The sequence below is a fragment of the Engystomops pustulosus genome, chromosome 3 (genome assembly GCF_040894005.1).
Source record: "Engystomops pustulosus chromosome 3, aEngPut4.maternal, whole genome shotgun sequence".
Lineage (NCBI taxonomy): Eukaryota > Metazoa > Chordata > Amphibia > Anura > Leptodactylidae > Engystomops > Engystomops pustulosus.
In genome coordinates, this window is record NC_092413.1 from 220,193,874 (window position 1) to 220,215,008 (window position 21,135).

The 21,135-nt window shown below is 38.8% G+C and overlaps 1 protein-coding gene across 4 annotated transcripts in view; it reads left to right on the plus strand.

The window, feature by feature from the left end:
* Positions 1–21,135, plus strand: part of PTK2B (protein tyrosine kinase 2 beta) — a 140,628-nt gene that overhangs the window by 84,268 nt on the left and 35,225 nt on the right. For all 4 annotated transcript variants that reach the window (XM_072143872.1, XM_072143871.1, XM_072143875.1 and 1 more), the window contains 2 exons: positions 11,517–11,625; positions 12,020–12,085. In XM_072143872.1, the coding sequence (XP_071999973.1) occupies positions 11,517–11,625; positions 12,020–12,085 (175 nt within the window). The remainder of the gene's footprint in view (positions 1–11,516; positions 11,626–12,019; positions 12,086–21,135) is intronic.

Here is a 21,135-nt window from a genome sequence, read left to right on the forward strand (position 1 = left end):
GTACTTCATAAATCCTGAGAGCCGGAGTCACAGAGCAGATCAGACCCCGCTACAATCTACAGCAGCTCAGAACGCCAGAATATATGGCCCAATATATCTCTAATAATACACAGACCATCACCGGCACCGGCACATATCACATTTATAGCGCAGAGCGACTCAAGAGTCAGATCCAGAGACAGTAATGGCACCAGTGACACCATGATGGATGGCACCAGCACCGGCCCAGAACTAAAACAAAGTACCAGATGTTCTGTCACCAAATATTCACCTGCACTAAGAGAAATCATTCTACACATTACTCCATAGTCACTGCAGAAAATCCTCTACTACAGCAGTATTATAGTAGTTATATTCCTGTACATAGGGGCAGTATTATAGTAGTTATATTCCTGTACATAGGGGGCAGTATTATAGTAGTTATATTCCTGTACATAGGGGGCAGTGTTATAGTAGTTATATTCCTGTACATAGGGGGCAGTATTATAGTAGTTATATTCCTGTACATAGGGGGCAGTGTTATAGTAGTTATATTCCTGTACATAGGGGGCAGTATTATAGTAGTTATATTCTTGTACATAGGGGGCAGTATTATAGTAGATATATATTCTTGTACATAGGGGGCAGTATTATAGTAGTTATATTCTTGTACATAGGGGGCAGTATTATAGTAGTTATATTCCTGTACATAGGGGGCAGTATTATAGTAGTTATATTCTTGTACATAGGGGGCAGTATTATAGTAGTTATATTCCTGTACATAGGGGGCAGTATTATAGTAGTTATATTCTTGTACATAGGGAGCAGTATTATAGTAGTTATATTCTTGTACATAGGGGGCAGTATTATAGTAGTTATATTCCTGTACATAGGGGGCAGTATTATAGTAGTTATATTCCTGTACATGGGGGGCAGTATTATAGTAGTTATATTCTTGTACATAGGGGGCAGTATTATAGTAGTTATATTCCTGTACATAGGGGCAGTATTATAGTAGTTACATTCTTGTACATAGGGGGCAGTATTATGGTAGTTATATTCTTGTACATAGAGGGCAGTATTATAGTAGTTATATTCTTGTACATAGAGGGCAGTATTATAGTAGTTATATTCCTGTACATAGGGGGCAGTATTATAGTAGTTATATTCTTGTACATAGGGGGCAGTATTATAGTAGTTATATTCTTGTACATAGGGGCAGTATTATAGTAGTTATATTCTTGTACACAGGGGGCAGTATTATAGTAGTTATATTCTTGTACATAGGGGGCAGTATTATAGTAGTTATATTACTGTACATAGGGGCAGTATTATAGTAGTTATATTCTTGTACATAGGGGGCAGTATTATAGTAGTTATATTCCTGTACATAGGAGGCAGTATTATAGTAGTTATATTCTTGTACACAGGGGGCAGTATTATAGTAGTTATATTCTTGTACATAGGGGGCAGTATTATAGTAGTTATATTACTGTACATAGGGGCAGTATTATAGTAGTTATATTCTTGTACACAGGGGGCAGTATTATAGTAGTTATATTCTTGTACATAGGGGGTAGTATTATAGTAGTTATATTCTTGTACATAGGGGGCAGTATTATAGTAGTTATATTCTTGTACATAGGGGGCAGTATTATAGTAGTTATATTACTGTACATAGGGACAGTATTATAGTAGTTATATTCTTGTACATAGGGGGCAGTATTATAGTAGTTATATTCCTGTACATAGGGGGCAGTATTATAGTAGTTATATTCTTGTACATAGGGGGCAGTATTATAGTAGTTATATTCCTGTACATAGGGGGCAGTATTATAGTAGTTATATTCTTGTACATAGGGGCAGTATTATAGTAGTTATATTCTTGTACACAGGGGGCAGTATTATAGTAGTTATATTCTTGTACATAGGGGGCAGTATTATAGTAGTTATATTCTTGTACATAGGGAGCAGTATTATAGTAGTTATGAAAAAGAAAGCAAAAAGCTTAGGTGTCAGCTCACCTGATCCGCAGCTAGTAGAAGAAAATGCCGTGCAACGATGAAGAGTCCGGTCCGGTCCCGTAGACCAAAGGTATAATACTTGAGAAAAGAAGGTATCATCGGCAACAGGCAAGTGAAGTAAAAAGGTGAATCTTTATTTCCAAAACATGATTAAAAAGTGATCACTGGGGAGAGAAAAATGGTTACGCGTTTCGGACCAAAGAATAAAGGTCCTTATTCATACCTGGTATGAATAAGGACCTTTATTCTTTGGTCCGAAACGCGTAACCATTTTTCTCTCCCCAGTGATCACTTTTTAATCATGTTTTGGAAATAAAGATTCACCTTTTTACTTCACTTGCCTGTTGCCGATGATACCTTCTTTTCTCAAGTATTATAGTAGTTATATTCCTGTACATAGGGAGCAGTATTATAGTAGTTATATTCTTGTACATAGGGGGCAGTATTATAGTAGTTATATTCTTGTACATAGGGGGCAGTATTATAGTAGTTATATTCCTGTACATAGGGGGCAGTATTATAGTAGTTATATCCCTGTACATAGGAGGCAGTATTATAGTAGTTATATTCTTGTACATAGGGGGAAGTATTATAGTAGTTATATTCTTGTACATAGGGGGAAGTATTATAGTAGTTATATTCCTGTACATAGGGGGCAGTATTATAGTAGTTATATTCCTGTACATAGGGGGCAGTATTATAGTAGTTATATCCCTGTACATAGGAGGCAGTATTATAGTAGTTATATTCTTGTACATAGGGGGAAGTATTATAGTAGTTATATTCTTGTACATAGGAGGTAGTATTATAGTAGTTATATTCTTGTACATAGGGGGAAGTATTATAGTAGTTATATTCTTGTACATAGGGGGCAGTATTATAGTAGTTATATTCCTGTACATAGGGGGCAGTATTATAGTAGTTATATCCCTGTACATAGGAGGCAGTATTATAGTAGTTATATTCTTGTACATAGGGGGAAGTATTATAGTAGTTATATTCTTGTACATAGGGGGCAGTATTATAGTAGTTATATTCCTGTACATAGGGGGCAGTATTATAGTAGTTATATTCTTGTACATAGGGGGAAGTATTATAGTAGTTATATTCTTGTACATAGGAGGTAGTATTATAGTAGTTATATTCTTGTACATAGGGGGAAGTATTATAGTAGTTATATTCTTGTACATAGGGGGCAGTATTATAGTAGTTATATTCCTGTACATAGGGGGCAGTATTATAGTAGTTATATCCCTGTACATAGGAGGCAGTATTATAGTAGTTATATTCTTGTACATAGGGGGAAGTATTATAGTAGTTATATTCTTGTACATAGGGGGCAGTATTATAGTAGTTATATTCTTGTACATAGGGGGCAGTATTATAGTAGTTATATTCCTGTACATAGGGGGCAGTATTATAGTAGTTATATCCCTGTACATAGGAGGCAGTATTATAGTAGTTATATTCTTGTACATAGGGGGAAGTATTATAGTAGTTATATTCTTGTACATAGGGGGAAGTATTATAGTAGTTATATTCCTGTACATAGGGGGCAGTATTATAGTAGTTATATTCCTGTACATAGGGGGCAGTATTATAGTAGTTATATCCCTGTACATAGGAGGCAGTATTATAGTAGTTATATTCTTGTACATAGGGGGAAGTATTATAGTAGTTATATTCTTGTACATAGGAGGTAGTATTATAGTAGTTATATTCTTGTACATAGGGGGAAGTATTATAGTAGTTATATTCTTGTACATAGGGGGCAGTATTATAGTAGTTATATTCCTGTACATAGGGGGCAGTATTATAGTAGTTATATCCCTGTACATAGGAGGCAGTATTATAGTAGTTATATTCTTGTACATAGGGGGAAGTATTATAGTAGTTATATTCTTGTACATAGGGGGCAGTATTATAGTAGTTATATTCCTGTACATAGGGGGCAGTATTATAGTAGTTATATTCTTGTACATAGGGGGAAGTATTATAGTAGTTATATTCTTGTACATAGGAGGTAGTATTATAGTAGTTATATTCTTGTACATAGGGGGAAGTATTATAGTAGTTATATTCTTGTACATAGGGGGCAGTATTATAGTAGTTATATTCCTGTACATAGGGGGCAGTATTATAGTAGTTATATCCCTGTACATAGGAGGCAGTATTATAGTAGTTATATTCTTGTACATAGGGGGAAGTATTATAGTAGTTATATTCTTGTACATAGGGGGCAGTATTATAGTAGTTATATTCCTGTACATAGGGGGCAGTATTATAGTAGTTATATTCCTGTACATAGGAGGCAGTATTATAGTAGTTATATTCTTGTACATAGGGGGCAGTATTATAGTAGTTATATTCTTGTACATAGGAGGTAGTATTATAGTAGTTATATTCTTGTACATAGGGGGCAGTATTATAGTAGTTATATTCCTGTACATAGGGGGCAGTATTATAGTAGTTATATCACTGTACATAGGGAGCAGTATTATAGTAGTTATATTCTTGTACATAGGGGGCAGTATTATAGTAGTTATATTCCTGTACATAGGGAGCAGTATTATAGTAGTTATATTCTTTTACATAGGGGGAAGTATTATAGTAGTTATATTCTTGTACATAGGAGGTAGTATTATAGTAGTTATATTCTTGTACATAGGGAGCAGTATTATAGTAGTTATATTCCTGTACATAGGGAGCAGTATTATAGTAGTTATATTCTTGTACATAGGGGGAAGTATTATAGTAGTTATATTCTTGTACATAGGAGGTAGTGTTATAGTAGTTATATTCTTGTACATAGGGGGCAGTATTATAGTAGTTATATTCCTGTACATAGGGGGCAGTATTATAATAGCTATATTCTTGTACATAGGGGGCAGTATTATAGTAGTTATATTCCTGTACATAGGGGGCAGTATTATAGTAAATATATTCTTGTACATAGGGGGCAGTATTATAGTAGTTATATTCTTGTACATAGGGGCAGTATTATAGTAGTTATATTCCTGTACATAGGGGGCAGTATTATAGTAGTTATATTCCTGTACATAGGGGGCAGTATTATAGTAGTTATATTCCTGTACATAGGGGGCAGTATTATAGTAGTTATATTCTTGTACATAGGGGGCAGTATTATAGTAGTTATATTCTTGTACATAGGGGGCAGTATTATAGTAGTTATATTCCTGTACATAGGGGGCAGTATTATAGTAGTTATATTCCTGTACATAGGGGGCAGTATTATAGTAGTTATATTCTTGTACATAGGGGGCAATATTATAATAGTTATATTCTTGTACATAGGGGCAGTCTTATAGTAGTTATATTCCTGTACATAGGGGGCAGTATTATAGTAGTTATATTCCTGTACATAGGGGGCAGTATTATAGTAGTTATATTCCTGTACATAGGGGGCAGTATTATAGTAGTTATATTCTTGTACATAGGGGGCAGTATTATAGTAGTTATATTCTTGTACATAGGGGGCAGTATTATAGTAGTTATATTCCTGTACATAGGGGGCAGTATTATAGTAGTTATATTCCTGTACATAGGGGGCAGTATTATAGTAGTTATATTCCTGTACATAGGGGGCAGTCTTATAGTAGTTATATTCCTGTACATAGGGGGCACTATTATAGTAGTTATATTCCTGTACATAGGGGGTAGTATTATAGTAGTTATATTCCTGTACATAGGGGGCAGTATTATAGTAGTTATATTCTTGTACATAGGGGGCAGTATTATAGTAGTTATATTCTTGTACATAGGGGGCAGTATTATAGTAGTTATATTCCTGTACATAGGGGGCAGTATTATAGTAGTTATATTCCTGTACATAGGGGGCAGTATTATAGTAGTTATATTCTTGTACATAGGGGGCAATATTATAATAGTTATATTCTTGTACATAGGGGCAGTCTTATAGTAGTTATATTCCTGTACATAGGGGGCAGTATTATAGTAGTTATATTCCTGTACATAGGGGGCAGTATTATAGTAGTTATATTCCTGTACATAGGGGGCAGTATTATAGTAGTTATATTCTTGTACATAGGGGGCAGTATTATAGTAGTTATATTCTTGTACATAGGGGGCAGTATTATAGTAGTTATATTCTTGTACATAGGGGGCAGTATTATAGTAGTTATATTCCTGTACATAGGGGGCAGTATTATAGTAGTTATATTCCTGTACATAGGGGGCAGTATTATAGTAGTTATATTCCTGTACATAGGGGGCACTATTATAGTAGTTATATTCCTGTACATAGGGGGTAGTATTATAGTAGTTATATTCCTGTACATAGGGGGCAGGATTATTGTAGTTATATTCCTGTACATAGGGGGTAGTATTATAGTAGTTCTATTCCTGTATATAGGGGGCAGTATTATAGTAGTTATATTCCTGTACATAGGGGGCAGTATTATAGTAGTTATATTCTTGTACATAGGGGGCAGTATTATAGTAGTTATATTCGTGTACATAGGGGGCAGTATTATAGTAGTTATATTCTTGTACATAGGGGGCAGTATTATAGTAGTTATATTCTTGTACATAGGGGGCAGTATTATAGTAGTTATATTCTTATACATAGGGGACAGTATTATAGTAGTTATATTCCTGTACATAGGGAGCAGTATTATAGTAGTTATATTCTTGTACATAGGGGGCCGTATTATAGTAGTTATATTCTTGTACATAGGGAGCAGTATTATAGTAGTTATATTCTTGTACATAGGGGCAGTATTATAGTAGTTATATTCCTGTACATAGGGAGCAGTATTATAGTAGTTATATTCTTGTACATAGGGGGCAGTATTATAGTAGTTATATTCTTGTACATAGGGAGCAGTATTATAGTAGTTATATTCCTGTACATAGGGGGCAGTATTATAGTAGTTATATTCTTGTACATAGGGGGCAGTATTATAGTAGTTATATTCCTGTACATAGGGGGCAGTATTATAGTAGTTATATTCCTGTACATAGCGGGCAGTATTATAGTAGTTATATTCTTGTACATAGGGGGCAGTATTATAGTAGTTATATTCTTATACATAGGGGACAGTATTATAGTAGTTATATTCCTGTACATATGGAGCAGTATTATAGTAGTTATATTCCTGTACATAGGGGGCAGTATTATAGTAGTTATATTCTTGTACATAGGGGGCAGTATTATAGTAGTTATATTCTTGTACATAGGGGCAGTATTATATTAGTTATATTCTTGTACATAGGGGGCAGTATTATAGTAGTTATATTCTTGTACATAGGGGGCAGTATTATAGTAGTTATATTCCTGTACATAGGGGGCAGTATTATAGTAGTTATATTCCTGTACATAGGGGGCAGTATTATAGTAGTTATATTCTTGTACATAGGGGCAGTATTATAGTAGTTATATTCCTGTACATAGGAGGCAGTATTATAGTAGTTATATTCTTGTACATAGGGGGCAGTATTATAGTAGTTATATTCCTGTACATAGGGGGCAGTATTATAGTAGTTATATACTTGTACATAGGGGGCAGTATTATAGTAGTTATATTCCTGTACATAGGGGGCAGTATTATAGTAGTTATATTCCTGTACATAGGGGGCAGTATTATAGTAGTTATATTCTTGTACATATGGACAGTATTATAGTAGTTATATTCCTGTACATAGGAGGCAGTATTATAGTAGTTATATTCTTGTACATAGGGGGCAGTATTATAGTAGTTATATTCCTGTACATAGGGGGCAGTATTATAGTAGTTATATTCTTGTACATAGGGGGCAGTATTATAGTAGTTATATTCCTGTACATAGGAGGCAGTATTATAGTAGTTATATTCTTGTACATAGGGGGCAGTATTATAGTAGTTATATTCCTGTACATAGGGGGCAGTATTATAGTAGTTATATTCCTGTACATAGGGGGCAGTATTATAGTAGTTATATTCTTGTACATAGTGGACAGTATTATAGTAGTTATATTCTTGTACATAGGGCAGTATTATAGTAGTTATATTCCTGTACATAGGGGCAGTATTATAGTACTTATATTCCTGTACATAGGGGGCAGTATTATAGTAGTTATATTCCTGTACATAGGGGGCAGTATTATAGTAGTTATATTCTTGTACATAGGGGGCAGTATTATAGTAGTTATATTCTTGTACATAGGGGGCAGTATTATAGTAGTTATATTCTTGTACATAGGGGCAGTATTATAGGAGTTATATTCTTGTACATAGGGAGCAGTATTATAGTACTTATATTCCTGTACATAGGGGGCAGTATTATAGTAGTTATATTCTTGTACATAGGGGCAGTATTATAGTAGTCATACTTACACGTTTTTATAAGAAATCTAGTCTTCTTTATTAAGTCCACATAAGGAACAGCAGTTTAAGAGCAGGAATCAAAACAAAGCTCACTCTCTAACACATTTCTGGGCAACCAGACCCTTTATCTTTGACTACCATAGTCATAGTCTATGGTACAACTGCCAAGCATGTGCAGACATTGAAGATCCTGTCACCTGAGAGCTTACAGGACGCCAGCAGAAGGGGGAATGCAGCTCTGGATGTGTCTAGAGCAGTGATGGTGAACCTTTTAGAGACCGAGTGCCCAAACTACAACCAAAACCCACTTATTTACCCTAATGTGCCATTTTAAGCACTAACTTATTGTTTCTGTTCTTCCACTTCTTTAATTGTATCGGCCCCTGAGGCCACCAATACAGTTGAAAGAAGGAAGGCAAATTCAGACTATCATTGTAGCTTCTCTCCAGGGTCTCTCTGTTTAGGAAGAATGGTGGGTCCAGCAGGGGGACCTCCAAACATAATGCACTTCTTTCAACACCTTCTCACTTTTCAAGAAGTTCCAGTAACAGTCAATGAGGTGTCGCTGTAAAATAGCGCTGAGTGCAGCATCTCATAAGTTGCCTAGGACTGCAGGAAAATTTAATGGATTTGGTCCTGTTTGGTGAACTCAGTCCTGAGGTGAAGGCCTGAGTGCCCACAGAAAGGGCTCTGAGTGCCACCTCTGGCACCAGTGCCATAGGTTCGCCATCACTGGTCTAGAGCATAAAGTGTGATGTCAATGCCTAAGGGTCTGTTTGACCTGAAACGCATCGGAGGGTGAGCTTTTGGTTTGATTTCTGCTCTTAAACTGCTGTTCCTCGTGTGGACTTAATACAAGAAACTATGGGGGAGCTTTAGTGCAGGGTATACAAAGTCCAAGTCAGCTCTACTCACTCCCTTTACACAAACCAGAGAGCTGCAATCACGGAAACGCCCAAGGCAAGGGCAAAGAACAGTCCAGTTGAGAAAGGATTTCCAGCGCACACTCTTGTCCGGTTAAAATCTTGCTTTATTGGTGCAACAATACATCGGTTGTGTTCACAATGAAGAAATAAGTGATCGACGCGTTTCGGCTGAACAGCCTTAGTCTTGATCTCATATAACACAGTACCTATAGTACACCGCTGAGAACATTTATTGTTATGGTTACTGCATTTCTTCTGAATAATAATTATTTTCTATTTGATGGTGAGTTCTATTTGCAAGTGAGGGGGGCCCCTATGGGAGCCAGATTTTCCCCCTCACTTGCAAATATTTACATGATAACTTGGGAAGAACGTTTTGTGTTTTCTTCGTCAAATCCCTATAAGGACAATATTAGATGGATGGGCAGATTTATTGACGATCTCATATGGCTATGGCAGGGTACCCCAGAAACATTTCGAGACATGCTAACCTGGATTAATTCAAACAACATGAACCTCAAATTTACCTTTGACATGGGGAATCCTTGCATTACCTTTCTTGACGTAAAACTATGCATAGATGAAGGTAATATTGTTGTATCACCATATAGGAAACCCACAGCGGGCAACTCAATTTTACTGTCTTCATCTAGTCATCCAAAACATGTTACTAATAACATCCCATATGGAGAATTTGTCAGACTTAAAAGAAATTGCTCTAATGATGACATCTTCACAAGGGAAGCAGCCCTTGTTGTAGAGAGATTAAAGGAGAGAGGATATAGTAATCACTTGATTACAACATCTCTCAATAGAGTAAAGAATAAACCCAGATCCCAACTTTTATATAAAAAAACATGATAATTCTGTAACAGATTCGAAACCACAACAAATTACCTTCTCCACACAATTTAGCAACCAATTTCATAAGATCAAACGGATAGTTAAAAAGTACTTACCTGTACTCCTTTTTGATAAGGACTATCATGATACTATTAGTCGGGGAGTAAGATTTGTAGCCAAAAAGGGTAAAACTATAGGTTCCACTCTATCTCCTAGCCTGTTCATCAGTGATAAAACGGAGAAAGATAGAAGAACGTGGCTAAATTATCCAGGGTGCCATAAATGTGGACATAAACGCTGCAAAGCATGTGAATTTATTATGAAAGGGGACTCCTTTACCTCTTATAGAACTCTGCATATCTACCCTATAAAAACCTACATTAATTGTAACACCTCTAATATCATCTACTTGGCTTACTGCACTTTGTGCAGAATACAATATGTAGGCTGTACAACCTGTCCGGCAAAATTTCGTATTAGACGACATATGTCAGACGTAACAAACAACTCATTTAATGTCTCCTCTCTTACCAAGCACTTTAGAGATGTGCACGAAGGGGACTTATCCAGTTGCAAATGGACAGGTATTGAAAAAGTCTCCAAGCCCGCTAGAGGCGGAGATTTACAAAAGAAACTTTTGAACAGAGAATCGTACTGGATTTTCGTTTTAGAAACCAGACAACCAAAAGGAATTAACCATAGACATGATCTGATAACAGTTTATTAACAAAAATATGTACCTTGCAATATGTATTTTAACATCTTTGTTTCTCCTAATGGTATATATTCATCTAGACCATGGATTACATCTAGTCTAGTATTTGCAGTATGTCTCTTTTTTTCTGTGAGAAGGGTTAAATTTATTTTCGCCTCCCTCCTTGTTTGCGAATTTGGTCATGTGACCATCTTCGCTAGTTTTATATAAAGGGTCACAATTTTATGTGTTATATGAGATCAAGACTAAGGCTGTTCAGCCGAAACGCGTTGATCACTTATTTCTTCATTGTGAACACAACCGATGTATTGTTGCACCAATAAAGCAAGATTTTAACCGGACAAGAGTGTGCGCTGGAAATCCTTTCTCCATTGGACTATGGGGGAGATTTATCATAGGCCTCTTAGAGCAGAACTGTTCTTGTTGCCCATGGCACCCAATCAGAGCTCAGCTTTCATCTTCCCACAGATGTTTATAAAATGAAAGCTGAGCCGTGATTGGTTCCCTTGGGCAATTAGAACAGTTTAACCTCAGACACTTGATGATAAATCTCCCCCTATATTTCCTAAGGACATTTCTCATTCTGCTGGACATTCTCTGTGTTTGCTTGTGGTCTTTTGGAGCGGATGTTGGGTGCAGCCTGGGGTGCGCTGGTGGTGACTGTTTTCTTTTCCCCCCGCAGTGACATCTATCAGACAGAGAAAGAGATTGCAAAGGACAAAGAAAGAAATAACAGGCAGCGTCCTCCCAAAATCATCGAGCCAATCGCAACGCAGGAGCCTCCTCCAAAGGTAATTCATGGGAATCATATCTGTGAACATCACGCGTTATGCTCTAGACACATCCAGAGCTGCGTTCAGCCTTCTGCTGGAGTCCTGTCTCATAGTTATCTGTCGCCCCCTGCTGGTTCAGTGTCTGCATCATAGAAACATCACATCACACTATACTGTAATGCACCAGAAAGCAGCATAGGGATTATTTGTGCAGCTCTGGATGTGACTGGAGTAAATGTAACTATTCGGTTTTACTATAAGATTCAGCATAAGGTACACGTCTGTCCCCCCTCATTATTATTCTCTAGTCACTATTCCATATAGAATCAGCATATAGATAGAATATTACATATTGCATTCTCTTAGGTCACAGAGATCTGAAAAATGACAAAACTTTTCCCTTCTCCCACAGCCGAGCCGCCCGAAATACAAGGCGGCAGCACCCGGGAACCTCCTGGCTCCTAGTCTACAGTTCCAGGTAAGTTTTCAGTATTGTGCGGTGTCTTTCGTTTTACAGGTATATGGGCGTGATCATCCCTGACATACTATCTCATATCTCTCATCATCCCTGACATACTATCTCATATCTCTCATCATCCCTGACATACTATCTCATATCACTCATCATCCCTGACATACTATCTCATATCCCTGATCATCCCTGACATAATATCTCATATCTCTCATCACCCCTGTCATACTATCTCATATCACTCATCATCCCTGACATACTATCTCATATCTCTCATCATCCCTTACATACTATCTCATATCCCTCATCATCCCTGACATACTATCTCATATCCCTGATCATCCCTGACATACTATCTCATATCTCTCATCATCCCTGACATACTATCTCATATCCCTGATCATCCCTGACATACTATCTCATATCCCTGATCATCCCTGACATACTATCTCATATCCCTGATCATCCCTGACATAATATCTCATATCTCTCATCACCCCTGTCATACTATCTCATATCACTCATCATCCCTGACATACTATCTCATATCCCTGATCATCCCTGACATACTATCTCATATCTCTCATCATCCCTGACATACTATCTCATATCCCTCATCATCCCTGACATACTATCTCATATCTCTCATCATCCCTGACATACTATCTCATATCCCTGATCATCCCTGACATACTATCTCATATCTCTCATCATCCCTGACATACTATCTCATATCTCTCATCATCCCTGACATACTATCTCATATCTCTCATCATCCCTGACATACTATCTCATATCCCTCATCACCCCTGACATACTATCTCATATCCCTGATCATCCCTGACATACTATCTCATATCACTCATCATCCCTGACATACTATCTCATATCTCTCATCATCCCTGACATACTATCTCATATCCCTGATCATCCCTGACATACTATCTCATATCACTCATCATCCCTGACATACTATCTCATATCACTCATCATCCCTGACATACTATCTCATATCCCTGATCATCCCTGACATACTATCTCATATCCCTGATCATCCCTGACATACTATCTCATATCACTCATCATCCCTGACATACTATCTCATATCACTCATCATCCCTGACATACTATCTCATATCTCTCATCATCCCTGACATACTATCTCATATCTCTCATCATCCCTGACATACTATCTCATATCTCTCATCATCCCTGACATACTATCTCATATCTCTCATCACCCCTGACATACTATCTCATATCTCTCATCATCCCTGACATACTATCTCATATCCCTCATCACCCCTGACATACTATCTCATATCTCTCATCATCCCTGACATACTATCTCATATCCCTGATCATCCCTGACATACTATCTCATATCCCTCATCACCCCTGACATACTATCTCATATCTCTCATCATCCCTGACATACTATCTCATATCCCTGATCATCCCTGACATACTATCTCATATCTCTCATCATCCCTGACATACTATCTCATATCCCTGATCATCCCTGACATACTATCTCATATCTCTCATCATCCCTGACATACTATCTCATATCTCTCATCATCCCTGACATACTATCTCATATCTCTCATCATCCCTGACATACTATCTCATATCCCTGATCATCCCTGACATACTATCTCATATCCCTGATCATCCCTGACATACTATCTCATATCCCTCATCACCCCTGACATACTATCTCATATCTCTCATCATCCCTGACATACTATCTCATATCCCTGATCATCCCTGACATACTATCTCATATCTCTCATCATCCCTGACATACTATCTCATATCCCTGATCATCCCTGACATACTATCTCATATCTCTCATCATCCCTGACATACTATCTCATATCTCTCATCATCCCTGACATACTATCTCATATCTCTCATCATCCCTGACATACTATCTCATATCACTCATCATCCCTGACATACTATCTCATATCCCTGATCATCCCTGACATAATATCTCATATCTCTCATCACCCCTGTCATACTATCTCATATCACTCATCATCCCTGACATACTATCTCATATCCCTGATCATCCCTGACATACTATCTCATATCTCTCATCATCCCTGACATACTATCTCATATCCCTCATCATCCCTGACATACTATCTCATATCTCTCATCATCCCTGACATACTATCTCATATCCCTGATCATCCCTGACATACTATCTCATATCTCTCATCATCCCTGACATACTATCTCATATCTCTCATCATCCCTGACATACTATCTCATATCTCTCATCATCCCTGACATACTATCTCATATCCCTCATCACCCCTGACATACTATCTCATATCCCTGATCATCCCTGACATACTATCTCATATCACTCATCATCCCTGACATACTATCTCATATCCCTCATCACCCCTGACATACTATCTCATATCTCTCATCATCCCTGACATACTATCTCATATCCCTGATCATCCCTGACATACTATCTCATATCCCTCATCACCCCTGACATACTATCTCATATCTCTCATCATCCCTGACATACTATCTCATATCCCTGATCATCCCTGACATACTATCTCATATCTCTCATCATCCCTGACATACTATCTCATATCCCTGATCATCCCTGACATACTATCTCATATCCCTGATCATCCCTGACATACTATCTCATATCCCTGATCATCCCTGACATACTATCTCATATCTCTGATCATCCCTGACATACTATCTTTATATCCCTCATCATCCCTGACATACTATCTCATATCTCTCATCATCCCTGACATACTATCTCATATCTCTCATCATCCCTGACATACTATCTCATATCCCTGATCATCCCTGACATACTATCTCATATCTCTCATCATCCCTGACATACTATCTCATATCCCTGATCATCCCTGACATACTATCTCATATCCCTGATCATCCCTGACATACTATCTCATATCTCTCATCATCCCTGACATACTATCTCATATCCCTGATCATCCCTGACATACTATCTCATATCTCTCATCATCCCTGACATACTATCTCATATCCCTGATCATCCCTGACATACTATCTCATATCACTCATCATCCCTGACATACTATCTCATATCTCTCATCATCCCTGACATACTATCTCATATCTCTCATCATCCCTGACATACTATCTCATATCTCTCATCATCCCTGACATACTATCTCATATCCCTGATCATCCCTGACATACTATCTCATATCCCTGATCATCCCTGACATACTATCTCATATCCCTGATCATCCCTGACATACTATCTCATATCTCTGATCATCCCTGACATACTATCTTTATATCCCTCATCATCCCTGACATACTATCTCATATCTCTCATCATCCCTGACATACTATCTCATATCTCTCATCATCCCTGACATACTATCTCATATCCCTGATCATCCCTGACATACTATCTCATATCCCTGATCATCCCTGACATACTATCTCATATCCCTGATCATCCCTGACATACTATCTCATATCTCTGATCATCCCTGACATACTATCTTTATATCCCTCATCATCCCTGACATACTATCTCATATCCCTCATCATCCCTGACATACTATCTCATATCTCTCATCATCCCTGACATACTATCTCATATCTCTCATCATCCCTGACATACTATCTCATATCCCTGATCATCCCTGACATACTATCTCATATCTCTCATCATCCCTGACATACTATCTCATATCCCTGATCATCCCTGACATACTATCTCATATCCCTGATCATCCCTGACATACTATCTCATATCTCTCATCATCCCTGACATACTATCTCATATCTGATCTGGTTTGCAGCCAGATCTTGTGCAGTGAGCTCTGCAGATTTTTGTGGCAGATAACTTTTAAAAAAGCATTAGCAAAGCGAGTGTGAGAGCTTGGCGGCGAGTGTGCATTGATCTCAAGTGTGTGCAGTGTCTTAAGTGTGACTTACGTTTAAGGGAAGGAATACTTTTTGGATCCAGCAACAAATAGATAAGTGCATCTACATTTTTTATTTCCTGATATTCATTGTGTGATTTTTATTGCAACCAAGTAGATCTGAAGGTATTTTACTTGCATAATCTGTATATTGTGTGGGGGGTATAGGGAGGCATTCACCTTGCTTATCTAGACAGTATAGTCACAGGTGCTGCCTAATTAATAGTGGGGTGTGGCTATCTAATTAGCAGGCTTTATATACTTCTGTGGTCAGTTTGTTTGGTGGTTTGCAGCCAGATCTTGTTGCAGTGAGCTCTGCAGATTTTTGTGGCAGATAACTTTTAAAAAAGCATTAGCAAAGCGAGTGTATGAGCTTGGCAGCGAGTGTGCATTGATCCTCAGTGTGTGCAGTGTCTTAAGTGTGACTTACGTTTAAGGGACTTAAGTTTGAGGGGCTTTAGCAGGTAACTTCTGTGTTCTGTGTTACTTTGACTGTAAATACTTCTTTCCATGTATATTTCTATTGTAATTCCCATTAGAATAATGGACTCCATAAGTGGCATTGCTACACAGTGTACATCCTGTGCCATGTATGCTTTCCTTGAACAGCCGTTCGAGGGGGAATACTGCTGTGTGGGGTGTGTGAAAATTGCTCATCTGGAAGCCCAGATTCTGGATCTAAATGAGCAAGTTTCAAGGCTGCGGGCAATTGATAATATGGAGCGAAGTTTACTGCTCCTGGAGCACAAACTCTCTGGGGAAGATAGTTGTGGGGAGGGAAGTATGGAGGTGCAGAGTGAGGGGGCAGCTAGTTGGGTAACATGTAGAAGGCGGGGTAGAGGGAAGAGTTGTAGAGAGTCTAGTCCTGATCTGGTGCACCCCAATAAGTTTGCCAGGCTGGAGGATGAGGGGGATATCAGCTCTGGGGTAGCAATGCTGCAGAAAGATGTGGCCGCTAGCAACCAGGGGAATGTGTGCTCCAGTAAGAAGGGTAATGGGAGCACAGGCAAGGTCAGACAGGTGCTGGTAGTGGGAGATTCGATTATTAGGGGAACACACAGGGCAATCTGTCACAAAGACCGTGCATACCAAACAGTGTGTTGTTTGCCGGGTGCTCGGGTTCGGCATGTTGCGGATCGGGTTGATGGATTACTGGGAGGGGCTGGTGAGGAACCAGCGGTCATGGTCCACACTGGCACTAATGACAAAGTAAGAGGTAGGTGGAAGGTCCTTAAAAATGATTTCAGAGATTTAGGCCATACCTCAAAGGTAATTTTCTCCGAAATACTGCCTGTACCACGTGCCACACCAGAAAGGCAGCGGGAGATCAGGGAGGTAAATAAGTGGCTCAAAAGTTGGTGTAGAAAGGAGGGGTTTGGGTTCATGGATAACTGGACTGACTTTTCTGTTGGCTACAGGCTCTACAGTAGGGATGGGCTGCACCTCAATGGGGAGGGGGCCGCTGTTTTAGGGGAAAAAATGGCTAGAAGGTTGGAGGAGTGTTTAAACTAGAGACCTGGGGGGAGGGCAACTACACTTGTGCAGGGCAAATAGACAGTGTACATAGAGAGCTGGGAAGAGTCATAGTCCATGGGGGAGGAAGGGGGGCTGGAATGAGATTGGGGAATAAGGACAAAAGGAATACGGACAGGGAAAACCATATAAAGTGTATGTACACAAATGCCAGAAGCCTCACAAACAAAATGGAGGAACTGGAAGTCTTGATGTTGGAACGGAAATCTGATATAGTGGGTATCAGCGAGACATGGCTGGACAGTAGCTATGACTGGGCTGTTACTATAGATGGTTATAGTCTTTTTAGAAAGGATCGTATAAATAAAAAAGGGGGAGGGGTTTGTTTATATGTGAATTCTTGCCTCAAGCCCGTCTTGCGAGATGACATCAGTAACGCAAATGTGGAGTCCCTATGGGTGGAGATAAGGGGAGGGAAAAAGAATAATAAAATATTACTAGGGGTTTGTTATAAGGCTCCAAATATAATGGAGGCAACAGAGGAAATGCTGATAAGTGAAATGGATGCGGCTTCAAAGCATGGTGAAGTACTTATCATGGGGGACTTCAATTACCCAGATATTGACTGGGGGGCAGAAACCTGCAGGTCCTTCAAAGGCAGCAGGTTCTTGTCAACAACAAAAGACAATTACCTGTCGCAACTAGTCCTGGAGCCAACAAGAGGGGGGGCACTGCTGGACCTTATCCTTACCAACAGACCTGATAGGGTATCAAAACTACAGGTTGGGGGGAACCTGGGATATAGTGATCATAATATCATTGATTTTGTATTACGCTTTACTAAGAGCGTTAGTGAAGGGGCAACCAACACTCTAAACTTCAGGAGGGCAAATTTTCATCAACTAAGGGACGACCTTAAAGGCATAGACTGGGATAATGTTCTCAAAGACAAAAGCCCCCCCCAAAAATGGGACTTTTTCTCATATATTCTGAAAAAGTCCTGTGAGAAACACATACCTTATGGGAAAAAGCATAAAAGGAACAAGAAAAACCCTATGTGGCTAACTAGTCTTGTAAGGAAAGCAATAAGCGAGAAAGATAAAGCGTTTAAGGTGCTAAAACGTGAAGGTAGCGATGAGGCATTACAGGATTATAGAGAGAAAAACAAATCCTGTAAAAAACAGATAAAGGCCGCAAAAATAGAGACTGAAAGAAATATTGCCAGGGAGAGCAAAAATAATCCCAAATTATTTTTCAAGTATATAAATGATAAGAAACTAAAAACAGAGAGTGTGGGTCCCCTTAGAAATAACATGGGGGTCATGGTGGAAGGAGATGAGGAAAGGGCCAATCTACTGAATGTCGCCTTCTCAACTGTCTTTACCCAGGAAAATCCCCTGGTGGAAGACACAATGAGGAATAATGTAAATTCTTTTTATAATGTCAACAGTTTAACCCAGGAAGAGGTACGGCGCCGCCTCGCAACCACTAAGATAGATAAATCACCTGGGCCAGATGGCATACACCCCCGGGTTCTGCATGAATTATGTACGGTGATAGACAGACCGTTATTTTTAATATTTGAAGATTCACTGAGGACTGGTTATGTTCCACAGGAATGGCGCATGGCAAATGTGGTACCAATATACAAAAAAGGATCAAATAGCGATCCTGGAAACTACAGACCCGTAAGTCTAACTGCTGTGGTGGGGAAAATATTTGAGGGGTTTATTAGAGATGCTATCTCACTGTGCACAACCTTATAACCCAGCGTCAGCATGGGTTTATGAGAGATCGGTCCTGTCAGACTAATCTGATTGGTTTCTACGAGGAGGTAAGTTCAAGACTGGATCTGGGGGACGCTGTGGATGTTGTATATCTGGACTTTTCAAAGGCATTTGACACCGTGCCACATAAAAGGTTGGTATATAAAATGAGACTGCTGGGAATAGGAGAAAATCTGTGTATCTGGGTAAGTAATTGGCTTAGTGATAGAAAACAGAGGGTGGTCATTAATGGCACATTCTCAGATTGGGTTGATGTTACCAGTGGAGTGCCACAGGGGTCAGTATTGGGGCCACTTCTTTTTAATATTTTTATTAATGACCTTGTAGTGGGTTTACACAGTCAAGTTTCAATATTTGCAGATGATACTAAGCTGTGTAAAGTAATAAATACTGAGGTCGATAGTTTAGCATTACAGAGGGATTTGTGGAAGCTTGAGGGATGGGCAGAGAAATGGTTGATGAGGTTTAATGTAGATAAATGTAAAGTTATGCACTTGGGCCATGGAAACAAAAAGTATAATTATGTTCTAAACGGTCAATTACTTAGTAAAACTGAAGCTGAAAAGGACTTGGGCGTATTGGTGGATGGTAAACTTAATTTTAGTGACCAGAGCCAGGCGGCTGCTGCTAAAGCAAATAAAATAATGGGATGTATCAAGAGAGGAATAGATTCTCATGATAAAGACATAGTTCTGCCCTTATACAAATCCCTAGTCAGACCACACATGGAATATTGTGTACAGTTTTGGGCACCAGTGTATAAAAAGGATATAGTAGAGCTGGAACGGGTGCAGAGGAGAGCAACCAGGATTATTAGGGGAATGGGGGGATTAGAATACAATGACAGATTACAAAATTTGGGATTATTCAGTTTAGAAAAAAGACGACTGAGGGGAGACCTTATTACAATGTACAAATACCTGAACGGACAGTACAAGGATCTCTCCAAAGATCTTTTTATACCTAGGCCTGTGACCAGGACAAGGGGGCATCCTCTACGCCTAGAGGAGAGGCGATTCTACCATCACCATAGACAAAGATTCTTTACTGTAGGAGCAGTGAGACTATGGAACTCTCTGCCGCAGGAGGTTGTTATGGCCGACTCTATGTACATGTTCAAGAGAGGCCTGGATGACTTTCTGGAGAGAAAAAATATCACGGGTTATGGGGATAAAACATTTATTTAATTCTTGAAGGTTGGACTTGATGGACTTGCGTCTCCTTCCAGCCTTATATACTATGATACTATGATATCCCTCATCATCCCTGACATACTATCTCATATCTCTCATCATCCCTGACATACTATCTCATATCCCTGATCATCCCTGACATACTATCTCATATCTCTCATCATCCCTGACATACTATCTCATATCCCTGATCATCCCTGACATACTATCTCATATCCCTGATCATCCCTGACATACTATCTCATATCTCTCATCATCCCTGACATACTATCTCATATCCCTGATCATCCCTGACATACTATCTCATATCTCTCATCATCCCTGACATACTATCTCATATCCCTGATCATCCCTGACATACTATCTCATATCACTCATCATCCCTGACATACTATCTCATATCTCTCATCATCCCTGACATACTATCTCATATCTCTCATCATCCCTGACATACTATCTCATATCTCTCATCATCCCTGACATACTATCTCATATCCCTGATCATCCCTGACATACTATCTCATATCCCTGATCATCCCTGACATACTATCTCATATCCCTGATCATCCCTGACATACTATCTCATATCTCTGATCATCCCTGACATACTATCTTTATATCCCTCA